The sequence below is a fragment of the Heloderma suspectum genome, chromosome 10 (assembly GCF_057233095.1).
Source record: "Heloderma suspectum isolate Gila_16-S chromosome 10, 16-S_ref, whole genome shotgun sequence".
In the NCBI taxonomy this organism is placed as follows: domain Eukaryota; kingdom Metazoa; phylum Chordata; class Lepidosauria; order Squamata; family Helodermatidae; genus Heloderma; species Heloderma suspectum.
The window spans coordinates 25086077-25103581 of NC_139467.1; the positions used below are offsets into that span (position 1 = coordinate 25086077).

The 17505-nt window shown below is 41.6% G+C and overlaps 1 protein-coding gene across 23 annotated transcripts in view; it reads left to right on the forward strand.

The window, feature by feature from the left end:
• PUM1 (pumilio RNA binding family member 1) overlaps positions 1 to 16734 on the forward strand; it is a 73899-nt gene extending 57165 nt beyond the window's left edge. For 17 of the 23 annotated variants that reach the window (XM_084815578.1, XM_084815595.1, XM_084815590.1 and 14 more), the window contains 9 exons: positions 687 to 923; positions 4222 to 4489; positions 7618 to 7747; positions 7891 to 8025; positions 8772 to 8909; positions 9831 to 9956; positions 11481 to 11602; positions 13278 to 13470; positions 14913 to 16734. In XM_084815578.1, the coding sequence (XP_084671704.1) occupies positions 687 to 923; positions 4222 to 4489; positions 7618 to 7747; positions 7891 to 8025; positions 8772 to 8909; positions 9831 to 9956; positions 11481 to 11602; positions 13278 to 13470; positions 14913 to 15044 (1481 nt within the window). In that variant the 3' untranslated portion in view covers positions 15045 to 16734. The remainder of the gene's footprint in view (positions 1 to 686; positions 924 to 4221; positions 4490 to 7617; positions 7748 to 7890; positions 8026 to 8771; positions 8910 to 9830; positions 9957 to 11480; positions 11603 to 13277; positions 13471 to 14912) is intronic. The other 6 variants (XM_084815580.1, XM_084815585.1, XM_084815593.1 and 3 more) reach the window with 1 other exon arrangement.
• Positions 16735 to 17505: the final 771 nt, after the last annotated feature.

Consider the following 17505-nt stretch of genomic DNA (forward strand, 5'->3'; position numbering starts at 1 on the left):
TGGGAGAGAATCAGGATTTGATCTAGCAGGTCATTTCTGAACAAAACTCACAGCTCTGTCCTTGATATATCTAACAGATTGACTGATTACACTTTTAAACTGCCCAATAACCAAGTTCTGTAGATCCTGTACAGTACGTTAGGAACGTAAAATTCAACCAGTGAAACAATGAATAAAAACACATAAAGCCAAGATTTTATACAGAGCGTGGTGATGCTTCGAATTGCATTGTAACTCAGTCTACACCAAGGAACGGCCATGTTATTAATAGTACTGTGCCCTTTCCCCAAATGGCTTAGGGTGACATACATGATCCTCCCCATTTTATCTAAACAACTATTCTGCGTAGTGTAGGTTACACTCAAACCATGATTAGCTCAAGGTCCCCACTAAGTTTTGTTGCTGAATGGGGATTTGAACCTGGTTCTGTCCTGTCAAAGGCCAGCACTCTAACCACTGCATCACTCTGGCGCTCTCCTAAAAGTGCTGGGTTAAATGCTAAGAAGGAGACCACTGTTCATACTATACCTTCCGTTAACCTGAGTTCTCAGACAACATGCTTAGATAGCTTGGAGTTATTTTGTACTGTTTGCATCTGTAGCATCTTTCCTTGTTAACACCTATTCACCTTTCCCCGTTGTTTGAATGCCTCATGCAACTATATCCACCATTTCTTCCTGTTTCAGTTGCAAACTCTAACACAGGCAGTGGCTCTCGTCGAGACTCCCTAACAGGCAGCAGTGACCTGTATAAGAGAACTTCTAGCAATTTAACTCCTATCGGACACAGTTTTTACAATGGCCTTGGATTTTCCTCTTCTCCGGGGCCTGTTGGCATGCCTTTGCCTAGTCAAGGACCTGGCCATTCTCAGACCCCACCACCATCCTTATCGTCTCATGGATCTTCTTCGAGTTTAAATCTTGGTAAGGGGGCATTCCTGTTATCCCAGATAAGTCTGCCTTTGTACTCTTTGTGTCTATGTTTGGGTAAAGCACCAGGCGCTACTCAGCCATTGTGGTTTCCTACCTGGCATGCTGTTTGCATGTTCTAAAAGGATAAATGACTTGGTTGGAAGTTGGATATTGTTACTGCGTGGGCCAGGGCCTCAAAGTTCTACTTGACAACAGAGGCAAAGCACCAAAGGATGACCTGAACTTGCTGTAGAGCTCCCTTGTCCAAGGTCCTGCTCTGCAGGGCTGTGTTGACTTTTAACAGTATGGGTGGAACATCATCAGGGCAGGGCTCCTGGGAAGCCTCTAGAACTGGGGGGGCCCTTTTAGCCTGAGGGTCAAATTCAATTTCAGAGAAGTGTTCAGGGGCTGCATTCCATTGGTGGGCCAAGCCGCATGCAAAAGGGGTGGGATCAGAGGCAGCAGAGTTGGGGCAGCATTTTCTAGCTTAAAGCTTTTCCTGCCAGTAACTCAGCCTTAGGAGAGGCAGTTCAACCTTTAAGAATGGAGGGAAAATTGACAGAAAAGCTGGGAAACCACCAAATGATTGGTGGTTGGAGGAAAGCAAGGGGAATAGGATGTGGTCATCTATAGCGCTCTGGAGGGTTAGATTTGGCCCCCAGATCTGAGGTTCCCCACCCCTGTTCTGAAGGCCGTAGGTGTGTAAGGTGGCTGGGTTTTTTTTTTAGTCTTCCCTGGAGTTCTGTTCCTCCTTGCCAGAGTCCTTTCACTGTCCTACTTCTGCTCTGTTCTGAAAGAAACATTTTATGGGCAAGCTTTCTGAAGCCTCGCCTTCTTTCCCCATCCTCTTGGTTATCCTCAGTCCCTGCAGTTGTCAGCCACCTTATGTGCTGCTGGACTTGCACAGCTGCTATGGGGGAAGCTGATTTCCAACTTGGGTGGGGCTGATGATTAACACAATGTAATTGTTACCAGCATAGCACCCAGCTTCCGTTTGGAGACAGGGATGGGGGCTATCAGTGACCTGTCACAGATATCCTGTATTCATTATAGGTGATATGATTTCACACTAATCAGTGAACATTTGTGTTTTCATTTCCCCATTTCTAAGTTGGAATTGAACATTTCAAATACTTGAAGATGTTAATAACTTCTTCCCCAAAAAGAAAATCAAGGCTAAAATTCTCTAGCGGCAATAAAGTCCATGCTGCTACCTTGCAGACAGGTTTCAAAAGTTGGTTCTGAGGGTCTGGGACTTGTGTCTGAGTAAGCATGCATAGGATTGCAGTGCACATGTCCCTCTCGTTAGCTCTCTACCTGCTGATCTTGGACCACCTTATCCTCTGTCCTCCATCACCTTTGTTTCTCCGTTTGCCTTCAGTTCAAGCTGTTGCTGCTTAAACATATTTTCTGGCTCCATCTTGTCGTTCCTCTTTGCTTTCCTCTTCCTCCTTCTCACTTTTTTAATTCCTCCAGCACCAGTCTCCCTGAAGCCTTGTTTGCATTCATTTTTCTTGGCTGTACCTTATTGTTAAAATTCCCTCCAGACAGCCTTCTCCCACTTATCATTTTAGAAATGGTTCAGAATATCTATTTTTCTGGTTCTGTCCCAATTTCTTCCCCCCTTTCCTGTTTCCTGTTGTTTTTTATGGTAAGCCTGTGAGTAGGGTTGTCTTGATTTTAATGCTGCCTAGTATTTGTTCGTGCTTAGGGGTTTTTTCCCCATAGAAGTAAGCCATTGAGAAAATTCCACTTTGATTTGGAAACTATAAGCAGTAGGGTAGAATCTCCAGCTAGGGTTGGTCATTTGACCATCAATGTTTTGGTCATTTGACCAGTCAGATATTAGTCAAACAATGGTCAAGTATGTTGAAACCATTAACTTTATTAGAATAATAAAAAGAACAGGTTTTATATTTATGCTAATTATATAAAGAAATGAACTGTGAAACAACAAAATTAACTTTAAAAAAGTGTACTGAATGCTTAAACTTTTAAAACATTTTTAAAATGTTAGGTAAGGCTTTTATAAAGTGAAAATTGCCATCTAAACTGGCATTTTCCAAAAAATTTTCACTAGTTTTCACTAGTTTTGACTGTATTTCCGCACCAGCTGTACTTTGACACAGATATCAGAGTTGTCACACCTTTTTGTAAATGCTCAGAAATTTATTTGTTTATTTATTTCATTTCAATACCGCCCAATAGCCGAAGCTCTATTGGGCAGTATAGAAACCGAAGAAATCAAGTTTATAAATCCAAAGCTGCAATAGAATGAATTTGCTGTTTCATCAGTGAATCAGTAGTTACATCAGCATTTCCAAAGCACCTTTCCTTTGAGATAAAAATGTATTATAGAAGATGCAATTATAATAAATCTCACAATGCAAGCGTTAAAAAAATAGCCAAGCCATTCGGAATGTTCATGCATGGAGAAGATAAAAGGTGAAATAATGATGTCTCTCTTCAGCCACAAATCCAGCAGTTCCCAAAATTCCAGTTGTTCACAGGTGTGCTAACTCTCCTTGAATTAGTGGAATGCTGCTCACAAATCCATTTCAGGATATTGTCTTATTCATCAGCTTCTGATAAACCATGCTGCAGACCAAAATGTAAGGCATATCACACTGTGCGGCCAACTCTAAAGAATGTTATCCCATTATAATAGCCTTTGTAAGCTCTCTACCTTTGTATCCCTTTACATTCTAAAATAAATGTAATATATTGTGAGCAAGAAGCCATAGGCCATAGATGTAATAGGAAATCACAGTTTCTCACGATGAGAATGAGCCATAGCAAGCCTCAGGCACTCCTATCTTCTCTTCCATGCCCAAGAGGAGAAGAAACTTTTGATTTTAAACTAACTACAGTTCTCTGTGGTGTCCAAACTTGAGGAACCATGGTTAGTTTAAACTATGGCTAGTGAGAGCAAGCCAGGGTTTGATCCTGGCTTCTTCTCACTAGCCATATTTTAAACAAACCACTGTTCCACCAGTTTGGATGCAAGGAGAACTATGGTTCATTTAAAATAAAAAGCGGAAGCTTTCGATCTCCTCGGAGGTGCCAAAGAGGAATTGGGCACAGAACGGAAGCCCGAGTGAAAATGGAGAGCATGCCTTCTGTTTATGTCTGAACCAAGCCACTCATCTGGGTTGCAATATTTATATTTCTTTAACCAGAATATGCTCTGCCTCAGTTATGGCCTGGGGAGAATTTCTCCCATATGTTCACAGCCTTCATTTTTTCTTACCTGCTGCCTGCTAAGATACCTTAGTATTTCAAAGACTTTTTTAAAAAAAAATTATCACAGGAGGGCTCACAAATGGAAGTGGCCGTTACATCTCTGCTGCCCCTGGAGCTGAAGCCAAGTACCGAAGCGCAAGCAGTGCTTCCAGCCTCTTCAGTCCCAGCAGTACGCTCTTCCCTTCCTCACGTTTGCGTTATGGGATGTCTGATGTCATGCCGTCTGGTCGCAGCAGGCTGCTTGAAGACTTCCGTAATAACCGGTACCCGAACCTACAGCTGAGAGAGATTGCTGGGCACATCATGGAGTTTTCTCAGGATCAACATGGATCCAGGTGAGATGGGAAAACTAGTGGAAAGACACTCTTTTATATAAGTGTTCAAAAACCAAGTTTATTTTTTTTAAAGTGCAGTAATATGAGTTTCGTAGTGCACAAATACACTGGTATCATAAACCTCTCCAAAGCCATTTTCGTGCGAAATAAAAATGTTTTATAGAAGATGGAATTACTATATAATAAGTACCATAATGCAAGGTACAAAAATGATGAGGCTATGCTGAATGAAGATTTGCGCATGGTAAGGATAATGAGCACTAAGGGAAAGACATCCAGCCATTGCTGAAATTCCAGTTGTTCACAGGTGTGATAGCTGTGCTAACTCACACTGAATTGATGGGATGCCAGTCCCCAATCCATTTTTAACATACTGCCTTATTTGTGAGCTTCTGATAAATGACGGTGCATATCAGAAGGTAAGTAAGGCATGTGACATGTGCCTAGACATTTCAGTTCAACTAACTCTGAGAAACATTGTTCCATATAACAAACTGCTGAAGGGCTCCACCATTGTACCTCTTTAAAGCCTAAAACGAGAATGTAATAAATAGTAGGCAAGAGACCATACGCACATTATGTGTGTGTGTGTGTGTGTATATATCAGTCAGTCAGTCAATCAAAACATGTTTAACCAGGGGTAGGCAACATGGTAATTGCAAGAACCAATGTGCCCCTGGATACCTTTCTTGGCATCTGCCAATGTGTGGTGCCAAGAAAAAATCCGTTGTTTTTTTTTTTTAATTAACAGATGTTATTACTGGCAGCTGGGTTTGCTGTGAAACAGGTTTCTGTTGCTGAAAACTCTGGGTTCAAATCAGTTGTTTAGTGTGTTGGGGACTCAGACCCCAGCTCTGCCTTGTACTCTGTCTTTGGGGCAGGTTATTTGTCCTTTTCCATGTCTCCCATGGCAGCCATTTTTGGGATGATGTCCAGGACAGACACTCAAATTGCCCAGTGTGCGCATGGCCCAGAAAGATTTCCTCCCCCTGTGTTAACTCCATTGATATGACTGAATCTAAGCTTAGTTTTTTTTTCTTCCAGTAGTCCAGACACTGGGGTATGCCCTTTTCAGCCTCTAAGAGAATTTTTGCAGCTTCTTTTCAGAAAGAAGGCTTGCCTAGAGGCTGGACTAGGAGGCACTTCCTGCTTCCTCTCTATACCCAGTTTCTCTGTTTCCTTATTACAAAGGAAACTATTGCATCTTGTATTCCAGTATGACTTGTCCTTCAGAAGTTAAATCTGATAGCACCAACAACCCGCTACACATGTGTACCAGCTGACTCATTCTGGGATAAAGATGGCAAAGGGGGCAAGGGTCTGAAACAATTTATAGTGAGAAAATAACTTGGACAGAGAAATTTCTCCAAATGGGACAGTTTGGGTTGTTTATCTAAGACTGCAGTTCTGTGATCCCTGGAAGAGTGTCCAAAGGGCCATAGGATTTTTTGGATCTCCTCCTCTGAGAGGGGAGAGCGAGGTCTGCCCTCAGAGGGGGAGATCCAACCTTGGACGCCCCCACGGAAATCTCTGCAGCTCTTAACTCTCCGATGTTGGACCTCCAGCAGTGGAGAAGGGGGAAAGGAGACAGTGAGCATGCTGGGAGATGCTGTGGATCCACAGCTCTCCCAGTCTCCAAACCAGCTCCTGATCTATGCAAAACCTGGAGCTGGCGTAGATCAGTTCCTTCTCTGGGGGGATGGTTTGGAAGTGGGAGAAGTGGAAATGCCACTTCTCCTTCCTTTGTAAGGCTCTAATGTCGGCGTGCTCTGCAGCACAAGGTTCTGTTAGGGGTTTTTGCTTTTTTTGCTTTCTCCTATTACATGCTTCAGCGATAGGAAGGAGAGGCAGGTGAACTCACTCAAGCCCAGCTTCCTTAGCATCCCTGCAACTGCCCTCCTGTTTGACTGTTTCTCCAACTACCATCTGAGCATTCCATCTTGACCTTTTAAAGTTGAGAGATAACCTAGATCACACCGGCCCTGAACATAGTGTTCACATGTATTTATCTTTCAGGTTCAAAAGTATACTGTACTTTTAAGGCCAGAAAAGCTGCACTGCTGTTTTCACCAGCTAGAAAGAGCAGCACCACCTGGGCAATTGTGCAGTGCCGGGACAGAGATGGGCAGCTGGAGTAATGCATGTGGGAAAGTGGAGCAGACAGTGACTAGAGTGGGGTGAAGGTAGAAGGTGAAACATTTTAGCGTCCTAAGAGTGCTACGCTTCCTCAGAGTCAGGTATTTTTCTCCCAAGTTCCTGATCTGAGCTATCTGTATCACCAAACAGTTCTGCACACTGTTTTAGATTTTGATTTTTAAAAATGCTTTTCCCGTGTTCAAAGAAATGGCTGAAACATAAAATAGTAATAAATATAAAACAACAAGACAGTATGATAATATATTAGCCACAGAAACAAAACAAAATTGACCGAAAGCATGCCAGAAAAAGGAAGTATTTCAGCCCCTTCTAAATCCCAACGAAGATGTTAGTTGCCATGTTTCCTTGGGTAGAAGGATTTGAAGTAGGGATGGGAGAAGCAGGGATGTTTATTTCAAACCTTCGTTTGGCTCGCTCCTGTTTTTGTTGGCAACCTGTTTTTCAGTTCATTCAAATGGGGAAAGCTGTGCATTTTTCAAATTGTGCATTTTGTGAATGCGAACGTAAGTTAGGGAATTTGTGAACATTTCCGGAGAGTATGTGCTCCTGTTTGTGTTTGGGGTTGCAAACAGGGCATTTTTGAGTGATTTGCGAGCTGAAACAAAATTCTCATACATCCCTAGTTTGAAGTTTAGGATCCACCTGCTGTAAAAGCTCTAGTTCTAGCTGCTGCTGTCCTTACTTGCTACAAGGATGGCAGATCATACCAGTTGGCCAGATCTTGAGTGGATGTGAGGATACACAGAGGGGGGATAGTCGTTCAGGTAAGTTGGCTCCAGGTCACAAAGCCCTTGTTTGCTTTGGCTTTCTGCCAGCAGCACACTGTAATTGGGTAGAGTCTGGACAGGGGATTGTTTTCAGGTTTGCAACAGATACTCAAGAAAACACTTGAGGCAGCTGAATTACTATAGTCAATATTTCAGTTCAGGTAAAAGCCATGAACCCGTTCTTTTTAATTGCAACATCTGCAGGTTTATCCAGCTTAAACTGGAACGCGCCACCCCAGCTGAACGGCAGCTTGTCTTTAATGAAATCCTACAGGCAGCTTATCAGCTGATGGTTGATGTGTTTGGAAACTATGTAATCCAAAAGTTCTTTGAGGTGAGTCCTATCCACAATGCTATTCTTAGAGACCATTTTGTTTTGTTTTTTTACAACAATAGTTTGCATCTTAAATTTAAGAGGATAATCTCTACTCTGTAGGATTCTAATCTCTATGTTATCACTACTATCATTGCCTCTAGTTTGGCAGCCTGGAGCAAAAACTTGCCTTGGCGGAACGTATTCGTGGGCATGTCCTCTCCCTTGCTTTGCAAATGTATGGCTGCAGAGTTATACAGAAGGCTCTCGAATTTATCCCTCCTGACCAGCAGGTAATTGTAAGTTTCCATTTTAACTTTACTTCTTGATGTTGGATGTTGTTGTTTTTTGTTGTTCAAAACTAAATTACATTGGGTTTTGTCTTTGTGATTGTTTTTCTTTTAGTTTTTATGGTGCATCTGTTCTGTGACCTGTGTAAGTGTACAAATAGTAATACACACCAGGGGAAACAGGACTAGGGGCCCGTGGCCAAGAGGAAGGCTCTGAGTGTGTTTCCATATCAGTACTGTCAGAAACCTCGTGAGGAAAGCATCCCTTAAGCAACCCTTCTAAGTCTTTGCTGTTCCTGATTTTTTTGAGTGAGGGAAGTGCTGATCAGGTATGAGTGGCTATAGCTGAGAGATCCAACTCTCCCTGCACCCTACGGATGAAGAGCATGCTAAGCAAAGCCTCTCCTTGTAATCTCTTAAGAACAGGTGGACTCATAAAGATGGAGGCATTCCTTAATCTTGAAAGGGACCACAGCTCATTGGTAGAGTACAGGCTTTGCACGCAGAAAGCCCCTGGTTAAATTCCTGGCATTTCTAGTTAAAAGAATCAGGGAACAGGTGATAGAAAAGACCTCTTTCTAACTGAGACCCTGGAGAACCACTTGCCAGTCGAGAGTAGACAATACTGGGCTAGATGGAGTAATAGTCTCAACTGGTATAAGACAGCTTCCTAGGTTCCAGTGATTTCTACGATGCTTGCCAGCTGTGATTCTGGTGGTGCTTTCTCTCTTGTCTCTTTACCCCTCCTTCCATAGAATGAGATGGTCCGGGAGCTGGATGGCCACGTGTTGAAGTGTGTGAAAGATCAGAACGGCAATCACGTTGTGCAGAAGTGCATTGAATGTGTGCAGCCCCAATCACTGCAGTTTATCATTGATGCATTTAAGGGGCAGGTAAGTGTGTGTGCCTGTGTGTTTGGAACTTATGATCTAAATATCTTTGTTTCCCTTGAAAAGCCACCATAAAGAATGTTGCCCTTTGCCCTTCATCTGCTATTTTCTAGGGAAAATATGGGAAAATAAGGGGCTAATCCATTAAACATTATTAATATGGCATCACTGAACATGTTGCTTTACAGAGTAATATAAAGGGAAAGGGAGGTTCCTCCCCTGTGGAACTTACATTCCAAATTTTTCTCAAAGGAGAAGGGAAGATTATACATGAGTTCCATTACATGTAATTAGTCATAGTCCTGATCCCCTGCTGAAATTAAAGGGTTAAAACCATAGACATTACAGAACAGATATGCTTTGAGGGGGGATTTAAAGGAAGCGCTTGAGAGAGTGAGGTAGCATCTATGTGGGAGTTCCATGCATAAGGAACAGTAAGGGAGAAAGGGTGATGGAACCCTTTTAGGAGACCTTCAAACAACTATGGGTAGGGAGCTGGAGGAGCAAAGGTCATTGGGCAGGGAGATAAGGACATTGTCTTTCTCACAAACCCTGTGGTGGCCCATGAGCTCCTTGGCTTCTTCGATCCAAGAGCTACTTATTTTTTCCACAATTAGAGTTTAATATGAACTTTAAATATTTGTTCAGTTATATATCTGGGCGGTGAGAAAGTTTGAAAGCTGGCATGATACTTTTTCACTCAGACTGCATGATGTTCATCCATCTGTCTTGATGTAAGCGTTGAAATCCACTAAGCTGGAGCAGACGTAGTTTCCCAGCTTTTGGAGCCTGACAGTAGCTGATAACCAGCACGTATTAGACATTTTGTGCCCCGCAGAACGTCTCGGTTGTCTGTTTTTTGAAATGTAGGCTGTTCTGTGTAAGGAATTTTCCCCTGTCCTCACCTGTGTCTGTTGAACTCAGGTGTTTGCCTTGTCTACCCATCCATACGGCTGCCGTGTCATTCAGAGGATCCTTGAGCACTGTCTACCTGAGCAGACTCTGCCCATCCTGGAAGAACTTCACCAACACACGGAGCAGCTTGTGCAGGTAACGCTTTAGAGCTTGCTGGTAAAGGGGCTGTCCGAACAAGGTTGTTTGCTTCAGACTGCAAGAGGACTCCTGTGATTTTAAGAGTTATATACAAAGTTGAATTTTTTCAACACCTGCTTCTTCCCTACCACAGAGATGGGAGAACCAGCATCTGGCGGAATCTTCCCTTCTGTAGACCTTAAAGTTAAAAGGCCCCTCTAACAAGGTCTGGAACCCTGGTACCAAGGTTTTGTTTCTAAACCACCACCCAGTCATTGCAGTCAGCATTGGGAGTGTTTATTATTTAACCCTTGGTTACAATGCTATGTGTGTATACACACTGTGGCTTGAAGCCAGATTGCTCCTTTTTTTCCCTTCGAGATAAAAGATATATTTTTTTCCCTTCGAGATATATTCTACTTAACTGGCCAAACACCTAGGGAATCTTATGTGAGCTCCCTGGAGAACAGGGTGAAAATAAATAAATATCAGGTATTGGGACCACATATACAACAACAGGTTTATTTTTTCATTGCAGGTTATTAATATCTGGTTTCACTAGATCAGGCATAGGCATAAAGTAGATTAAGATCTACTGGTAGATCTCTGTGTTATCTGCTGAAGATCTGCAAATTGTTTAATAGCAACAGCAACATGACTTTTCCACCTAAATTAGGCTGTTGAAATGAAGACAGTGTGAGATAACCAGGATGAACTTCTGTATGAAAGGACTCCATCCAGTTCTGGTACTGAAAACAAATCCCTGGTCTTAGGGTGTGCTCAGAAGCACCCTATTCTTTAATTCTAAATGGTTTTGCATCTGGCCTTAGTTGGCGAATCTTGGGATTCAAGTAAAAAACAAAGCAGATCAGACAAGCCTGATGTCTGCCCACCCCTGGACTAGATTCTTGGATATCTTTGAAGAGTATTCAGAAGCTTCAGTTGGTCCAGGGTACAGCGGTCATGGTTTTCTTTTTAACTGCGTTCCTCCATGTTCATATCTGCTCAGTGTTAAGAGATCTTCAGTGGCTCCCAGTCTGCTTTCAGGTGCAGTTCAAAGTGCTGACTTGGACCTATAAAGCCCTAAACGGTCTGGGACCAGGATACACATCCTTGCATGTGTACGGTCCATTCCTTAACAGCATTTTCTGAGGCCTAGCTCCAGCTGCCCCTACCTAGAGGGGTTAGGACCCAACAATAGAGCCTTTTCGGTGGTGGTGCCCCATTTGTGGAATGCCCACCTCAGAAATATTTGTGTCACCTTCTCTTCACCAAATGAAGATAATTTTATTTGCCTGTACCTTTGCTGAATTTTATAGAGTGCTCTTTTGTTGTTACTACTATTACTATTGCTTACAATTCTATTTTACGTGTGTTAATCCCCGCCCCCATGTGATTTTATTGTCATTGTAAGCCAACGTGAGGGCTTTTTTTGGTGGAAAGGCAGGGTACAAATGCTAACTCATAAAATTAACGAGTTTAAGGATTTCTAATATGCAGAGTTGTTTTAGAGTTGATGTGCTCCTGCTATCTGCCCAACAGGATCAATACGGGAACTATGTTATCCAACATGTACTTGAACATGGGCGGCCTGAAGATAAAAGCAAGATAGTGGCAGAAATTAGAGGCAATGTGCTTGTACTGAGTCAACATAAATTCGCCAGGTATGGTATTTCCCTTGTATATTTTCCTAAACATTTTAAGAGACCCATCTTATGGTTCCTGGGAGAGTGTCCCAGGGTCCATAGGATATAGTGGATTTCCCCTCCCAAGGCCATAGACACAGCTACGACCACGAGAGCGGAAATATGAGTGGGACCCCCCCCCCCCGCCATCTCTCCCATCCTCCATGGAAAGCATCGCAGTGGCTTCTCTTTTGAGGACACAACAGCATCCTCAGAAGAGATCAGGAAGAGTTAAAAAGGGGCATGCTGGGGGTGGGGAGGAGAAGCAGTGGAGCGGATGTGGATACGCCATATCCTCAAGCCTCTCTGTCTCTTGGCCCTGCCTACAATTAAATGGGTGAGCTGGACATCTAGCTCTAAAAAACAACAACAGAAGAATAGGAGGCTGTAAGAACCTCTGTTGCTCCTCCCACTCTGCTGAGCTCTGGCCAGCAAAGCATAGGCTATCATCTGTCTATGGAGCCAATCTCCATAGATCCAAATAAGTCAATCTCTTACGATGGTGCTGTAAAAAAATATCAGTGCTAGATGGCTTACAAAATCAAAATTCATGATTCAAACTAGAAAAGGGAAAACTTAGGTGAACAATGTAGAAGAGCGAATTTCAAATAATTTTCAGTAGCTGATAAATAATAGCCATCATTAGTCACCCTGGAAACCTTAGTTGAAGGCTGGTCTTAAAAAAAAATTAAATATGATTTATATTTATTGCACAGATTTGCATACTGCTTTCCAATAAAATTAACAAAGCGGTTAACGTAATATAACAATGAAATACAATAAAAGAATCACTGTTGAACAGTACAACTGTAGTGATAACTGGCTGGGTCACATCTCAGGGGAGGCTTGCTTAAGGAGGAAGGACTTAAGGAAATGCCTGAAAGTCACAACTGTAGATGGTTGCCTGATTAATAAATATGTAAAGCTCTTGAATATGTAGATGATCTTTGTGTGGTCTTAGTTGCAATTCTTATTGACTTGGTTGAGATGTAACATTGAATCATGGTTTGGAGCTATAAGAATGAACCTCCAGGGAGCCTCAAGCTCCCTTGCACATAGTGATTCCTTACCTGCTTTCCTGGATTGACGCAAGCCATAGTTTGCCATTGGCTGCAGAAAGGAGTCTGTGCAACGTGCCATGCTTGAACATAGCCCTCTTCTACCTTGTGACCAAGAGGAGGAATAAATCAGGATTCAGTTTCATTTTTGCCAATTCTTGGCCTGTTGTTACATGTGAACCAGGAATCATGGTTTAAAATAAGCTCTAGTTCGTTAAACAAGCCAGTAAAACAATCCACAGTTTGTAATTTGCTTCTTTAGCAATTGACTAGAGTTTATTTTAAACCATGGTTCCTGGTTTGCATGTAGGACAAGCTGGGAAATCAGGCAAAGTGAAACTGAATCATGGTTTATTCCTCTTGACCATGCTGGGGGAGAGAACAAGCCCAAAGATTTGCTTGGGCTCCTTTCTTCTTATGCACACAGTGCATGTCACCATTCAGATGTCACAATATATACAGTTTCTCCAGCATGGAAATTCACCTCCATGTTGCGAAGCGAGTGAAGTGATTTTGCAGCATAGCTGCTTTGTGACTTATTAGGATGCTCCGTTTGTGTATCACGACTAATCTATGAGCCTTTTCACTTGCTACAGCAACGTCGTGGAGAAATGTGTTACGCATGCCTCCCGCACTGAGCGTGCCATGCTGATTGATGAGGTGTGTACTATGAACGATGGCCCTCACAGTGCCTTATACACCATGATGAAAGATCAGTACGCCAACTATGTGGTACAGAAAATGATTGACGTGGCGGAGCCGGCCCAAAGAAAAATTGTCATGCACAAGGTGAGCTGCTGGTTTTGATGTGTCAATATTACTGTACTGTGAGCAGAGCAGAACCATTGAAGTAGATTTCCCAGGGAGCCCAGCCAAGGGCGTGGAAGATTCCCCTCCCCATCCCAGTCGCTTACCAGGAAAACAGAAGTTGTCACTACCGTCTGTGTCTAGCACTCTGTCTTCTATTTGTTGTTGAGACAAAACAAGCAAATTTGCAAGTCTGTACTTGTTTTGCATCATTCTGCTTCTGTGCGAAGTCAGAAGGAAGAAAAAAACCTATGTAATATGCAACCATTGCAAATCCCAGGAGGTCTGGTGTCACTTATGTATTACATAAATACATTGTTGGGAAGACCCACAAGAGGACAAGTCTTTACAGATATTTACAACAACATTGGGCAAGCCTGGAGGAAGTGCCAGCCACACCAATACAAGTTTGCATGTAAAGGGGGCCTTGCTCTAAATGATGAATATTGGTGAGCTAGAACAGAGCGCCTCCATTGTACTCCCCTCCCCCATTCTAAATCTATCTTAGTAAGTTTTAAGTGACAGTATCCAGAAGTAGTGGAACCAATGGACTGGATCCAGATGTAGTCATACTTAGAGTAGACTCATTGAAATCAATGGGCCTTAAGTTAGTGGATTATACCGGGTCTGCTCTAAGTATGACTAAGTTTGGCTCCAACCCAATAAGAATAAAATAAAGAAGAATACCTGTTTTTATTCCAGTTGATTCTGATTAGGTAGGCTCTAGTCCATGAAAGCTTATACCATAATACATTTGTCACTCTTTAAGGTGCCATAAAACCATTTGTTTGTTTGCTTGTTCCTTGGTTTTATTCCAGAGGACAATCTTTTGCAGCAAACACAAAAAAGAGCCTTGTGACTCCTAAAAGATGAATTGATTTGTGGCAGAAGCTTTCATGGATATGATGAAGTGGGCTTTAATCCTTGAAAACTTATGCCAGAATAAATTAGCCTTTAAGGTGCACACAGGTGTGTTTATGCAACTCTGAGCATCTTAATCACAATTGACGTTTAAAGTTTGCTGGAGCATTTACATAGCTCCTGAGAATGGAGTAGGTTCAGAAAATGTGGTGGTGGTAGAGTAATATCTGTTTCATGTGGAAAAAATAAATGGTCTACCTGCAGATTTCTTTAGTACTGTAATATTGAAATAGAAATTCCCCAGTAAGTCAGCCCTTTGTTCGATTGCATTGCACCCCGATTCAGTCTTACAGCAGATAACAGCATTGTAGGTGCCAAGACACACATGCTTACAGTCCTATGGCTACTCAACTGTATACCTGAATCCCCACCCTGTAGTATATCCTTATGTGATTCATGGTGACCCATAGCTGTAGTAACAGGAGGGTCCTTTAGAATTCATGACTGTTATTTGCATGTGTTTGTGGGCTGATCCTGCACTCCTCTACCCTCTCACCTTCTAGATCCGGCCACACATTGCCACTCTCCGCAAATACACCTATGGAAAACACATCTTGGCCAAACTGGAGAAGTATTACATGAAAAACGGGGTTGACCTTGGGCCCATTTGTGGACCACCAAATGGTATCATCTGAAACAATGAGCTATGGAAGAGAGCCAGTGACCATCTGGAATTTACAACCAGCAACCAATTATATTCCAATATACGCTTTGAAAATATTCATGGTTGCTCAACGTAGACATGAGAACTACAAAAAAAAGAAACGGAAAAAAGGCAAAAAGACCCTTTGTAAATTTCTTTAATTTTATTCTGCATAACATGTACTAATTATTTTTTTAAATACTTAATTGCCCTGCTGTTTCAGTGGTGTATAGAATACTTGTACATAGGCAACAGATGTACATGGAAAGCCACATTTTTGTTCACTGATGTAACTATTTCAAATATGGAAACTTTCAGGGTGGCTAATCTGAAATTTAAAAAACACAATTTTTAACTCCTCTACCTTACAGGAGAGCTTTTTGGAAATGCCTGCTTTGTTCTCTTTTAGTCAAAACTCAAAGAGAAGCTTAAAATTTTACTTAAATTGCACAAATTGCATTTAACAATGTTTATAAATTTAAAAAAATCAATTTGCTGAAGCTTCAATTTAAGGTAAGTTTTTAAGTTTCAGAAACTTTTAAAATTCCTTTTTCTTAGTATAATGTGCTAAAGAATTGAGCTTAGCAGTCAATATTGGGAGAGAACATGCACACCAAGAAAGTTTTTAAAGTAGATGAAGGGTGTGTGGTTACTGCCTACTCCAGTTTCTTCTGTTAACACAGAGGCAATTTTTTTTATTATTATTTAGCATGTAGAGAAAAAAATCCAACTCAACTTTGGTCTTGCTTCTATAAATATATAGTGTATACTTGGTGTAGACTTTGCATATATAAAAATTTGTAGTATTTTCTTGTTTTGATGTCTAATCTGTATCTATAATGTACCCTAGTAGTGGAACATACTTTTGATTGTACAATTGTACATTTGTAAACCTCTGTAATGTAAATGTGGAGAAGTTTGAATCAACATAAACCCATTTTTGGTAAGAAAATAAATTAGCAAACCCTGTGCATTTCAGTGTATATTCACCCCTTTTATGGTCGTAGCATATAGTGTTGTATATTGTAAATTGTAATTTCAACCAGAAGTAAATTTTTTTTCTTTTGAAGGAAATGTTCTCTTTATACAGCCTGGTTAATGTTTAAAAGAAATGCTTGGTTTTTTTTTTTTTAATTTGTCACCTAGTCGAGAGAGTAGAGATCCTTTCTAAATGTTCTACACAAATGATTCAGTTCAAAAATAGTGTTTATTTGACTCTTTAAAAAAAGTAATGTTCTACTTATTTTGTGGCAGTAAAAGAAGTGCAGAAAAGTACAACCCCCCCTTAGTATTCCTTTACAATCAGAGTCCCCTTTCACCTTGTAAAGTGTGAATCACTTTGCCTTTTTGTACAGAAGATAAACTGTATTTTGCATTTTGTCTACTTGTAAGTGAATGTAACATACTGTCAATTTTCCTTGTTTGAATATAGAATTGTAACACTACACGGTGTACATTTACAGAGCCTTGTGTATATTTCCAATGAACCTTTTTGCAAGCACACTTGTAACCATATGTGTATAATTAACAAACCTGTGTATGCTTATGCCTGGGCAACTATTTTTTGTAACTCTTGTGTAGATTGTCTCTAAACAATGTGTGATCTTTATTTTGAAAAATACAGAACTTTGGAATCTGGGTTTGTGTTTCATTTGAATATTTTCAATATAGTGCACCAGGACAAAATATTCTTACTGCTTGTCTGTCTTTCTTTCTGATTTAACAGGTCTCTCATATAATGCTTTTAAGTTCTGGTAATTTTTTGTAAGCAAGTTCACTGCCTTTCTGCCAAAGCACTCGAGACAGTTTTATATTTTATAGCATTGGTTTTCAGTCAAAGAGATACAATACACCTGGAAAAAGGAATTGGGAGAGGCGGAATATCCAGATTCAGGTACTGTTCATATGATTACATGAGGATATTACACAATGCCTAGGAGGACAGGTGGTCACAGTAGCTCACAGCTGAGTCAATGGAGGGGGCTTCACAGAACTTCACTCAAAGCTGTGTGTGTGTGTGTGTCTGTGTGTCTGTCTGTCTAATTAGGTCCATGGGTGGGTTGTTGAAGTGAGTGTTAATCAAGTTCTCCATTGTGCAAAATCTTGGGAGTTAAACTTAAGAGCTGGGTCCATCGTGATGGTTCTTCCTCTCCCCCTTCCTCCACAACAAAGCTCTGTCACTCAGGTTTCCAGTATTTTCCTGTGTCCCCCCCCCCACCTTACAACTTCTACACTGCTGCAAAACCAACCACTTAGCAGATTCCTACAATCACCCATTGCCATCAATGGGTGTTAGGGCGCAATCTTGTGGAGATAGATTTCAGCCTCCAAACTCGGAGGTTGGCGACTACCCTATGCAGGGTGGCCAGAGCACAGAGGGGATCATCTCTGTGCTCCAGCCCCCCTGCATTTTCAGCTAGATGTGCGATTACGTGCATCTAGCTAGGGACTTC